The sequence below is a fragment of the Belonocnema kinseyi genome, chromosome 1 (genome assembly GCF_010883055.1).
Source record: "Belonocnema kinseyi isolate 2016_QV_RU_SX_M_011 chromosome 1, B_treatae_v1, whole genome shotgun sequence".
NCBI lineage: Eukaryota > Metazoa > Arthropoda > Insecta > Hymenoptera > Cynipidae > Belonocnema > Belonocnema kinseyi.
Genome location: NC_046657.1, coordinates 176270811 through 176273440, shown reverse-complemented (window position 1 = coordinate 176273440; position 2630 = coordinate 176270811). Strand labels below are relative to the sequence as shown.

The window sequence follows — 2630 nt, the reverse complement described above, 5'->3', positions numbered from 1 at the left end:
GTTTGATTCTGGAAGAATCAAAACCGAACCGAACCGAGGTCTTTCCGCGTGAGTCTTGGCTCAAAATGTGGCGACGGTATGTTAAGGTGGTAACACACACACACACACACACACTGTTACATTTTGTGTTACATGTCTGAGAATTACAGCCTTCCCTCCTAAATAGTGACCAGATGGCCACCACTTCTTATTCGTTGTTGAGGTTACATGTTCTACTGATTTGACAGGGCCGCCCGGCCCTGAACAAGAAAACAGCAATGATTTAGATTTAATGCTGGCTTTCAATTTAAATCCCCACCGTCGGTCGATGGTCTAAAGAAAAAGTGGTTTTGTCAGTTTTCCTAAACTTAGATAGGGATCATTTTATTGGCCAGATTCGTTGATTCTGTGCTCGGCTTGGTATTTATTTTCTGGTGAGATTAGGCTTATGTTACTAGATTCCTATTTGCGTGTGTGTGGGTGTGTGTGGGATAAACTATTTAAGCAAAGTTCGCTGCACTGCAAAACTATAATTCTCTGTTAAAAATTGATTACAGCGACGGAACATGAAGTCACACTAAAATGTCTAATACCAGATAAACGTATAGGAAAAAGCACAGAACGTTCATCTGGTGTAAAAAATCCATTTGACTTATACAAAATATATTACAAAAATCGTCGCATGAGAGTTAGCATATGGTATATAAAATGACTGTCAAACTTAGAAACTGAGGTTCAAGGTTTTAATTCCCTTATATCTTAATTAAATGTTAACAATATCAAATTAGTCATAGAGCCTATAAATCATATGTAATAGACAACACTCTCAAATACATTTTTATACAATAATAGATTTAATTTAAATGAGATAAAAAGCCATTTGAACCATTGCACAATATGGGTCTAATCAAATTTACTTTTTCTTATGGTTGGAATGTGCCATGCCCAAAAAACTTTTCATTTAAAGTACTTATGATGTACATTTTTTATTGAAAGGTAACCAAAATGATTATTTTAGTACTTCATGGCGATTTCAAATTATCCTTATATTATATGATATAGTGTTATACCTATTTTATTTATCGGATAATATCCAGCCTCAAAATATAATGTACAGGTCGCTATGTAATATAAGGTAATTAATTCGTACATTAAAAAAGATTATTAAAAACAAAAGGTTTATGTTCAGAATACAATTTTTGAATGTGTTTTTTAACCTATGTACGGCTTTTCACAATGTTTTTATAGTTTAAATATCAGTTTTATGGATATACCGCAATACAATCCTGAAACTGAATTGAAATCGACATTTTTAAGTAACAATTTTTATGCTTTTTAAGCTGAATATCACACAAAAATGTATATTTTAACGTTTATTGTCACGCTCTAAATATGCAAATACTATTAATTCAATTCTTTCTAAAAGTTTATTTAGGGTACTTCAAGGGTCTTCACAATCTACATGTGCAGTCTGACTAAGGATCTACTACTTTTTTCGACGGCATACTGAGAGGAAATTTATGACCCCTTAACAGAAAATCTTATTTGGACGGATTTGGCTCATAAACCTGAACGCCGAGGGCCCCATTTTTTGCTGTGCGCCAGAAGCTACTCTTTGAGGCACTTCCACTAAAGTAAAAGATGGGGATCTTTCTTGACAATTCTGTGTAAAAACTGAGCACATCCGACCTATTGGCCCGAGATCGCTAGTAGATATAGGATCTATCTTTGGAGACCCTTGGCGTACTATAACTCTCATGCGATGAAATATCGCAGCTGATACATGAATGCATTCTAGTTTATTTTAGACTGACGAGAGTAAATTTCTAATACTAACTAAACAATAATTGTTGTTTTATATATCTTCAGGTGCAGTCGACAGTTCCGTCCCGCCCCCCCGCTCCTATCGAAAAAATTTTGGAGATGCCAATTTCTGATTCCATCGAGTTAAGGGAAATAAAAATAGAACCAACATACGGTGATACAAGTCCACCTTCTGTTCTACCTATGACTTTTGCTACTCCGGAGGTCCAGGATAATAACGAAGAGATTAATGAAGGCTTCAGAAATACGAAACAAATGAAAGTCCTACAAGTTAGATTAGAAAACTGTTTCTTAAAAACACCGAAGAAAGGTATGTCTAAGAATATTGAAGGAAAGTTACACGAACTGGACAATAATGCTCATAGAATTGAAAATGTAATTCCGACTCAAGGACCATCCACGAGCTATGAAGCAAATGGGCCTGAAACATCTAAGATTGAAATAAGCTTACCGCAGACACCTACGCGAGAGTCAAACAGTACTGAGAAAAACTTTATGAAAACGCCAAAGACAATAGATCGAAATTTCTTAATGACACCCTGTAGAAGGATGGATAACAAAGAGAACCTCCAAACGCCGATGTCACGTCGTAAAACTTTTTCTGGTCATGATTCACAGAACCCCCGACGTTCTGTGCGAATAGCTAGGCATCATCTCAGGCAATCGCTGGGAGATGATAGTTTTTTGGCCCTCGAAAGGGAACTGAATATAGTATATCCTCACCCGAATATATAACTATATACTTCAAAAAACTTTCAAGCGATTGTGTCAGTCAAAACGAAAGATAAATTTTTAAACTTCAGAACGATTAAAGTTATATTTATTTA

The 2630-nt window shown here is 35.4% G+C and overlaps 1 protein-coding gene across 4 annotated transcripts in view; it reads left to right on the top strand.

Moving 5' to 3' along the window:
• The window catches only part of LOC117169136, a 69744-nt gene extending 67120 nt beyond the window's left edge, over positions 1 to 2624 (top strand). For all 4 annotated transcript variants that reach the window (XM_033355353.1, XM_033355338.1, XM_033355331.1 and 1 more), the window contains one exon: positions 1849 to 2624. In XM_033355353.1, coding sequence (XP_033211244.1) covers positions 1849 to 2538 — 690 coding nt within the window. In that variant the 3' untranslated portion in view covers positions 2539 to 2624. The remainder of the gene's footprint in view (positions 1 to 1848) is intronic.
• Positions 2625 to 2630: the final 6 nt, after the last annotated feature.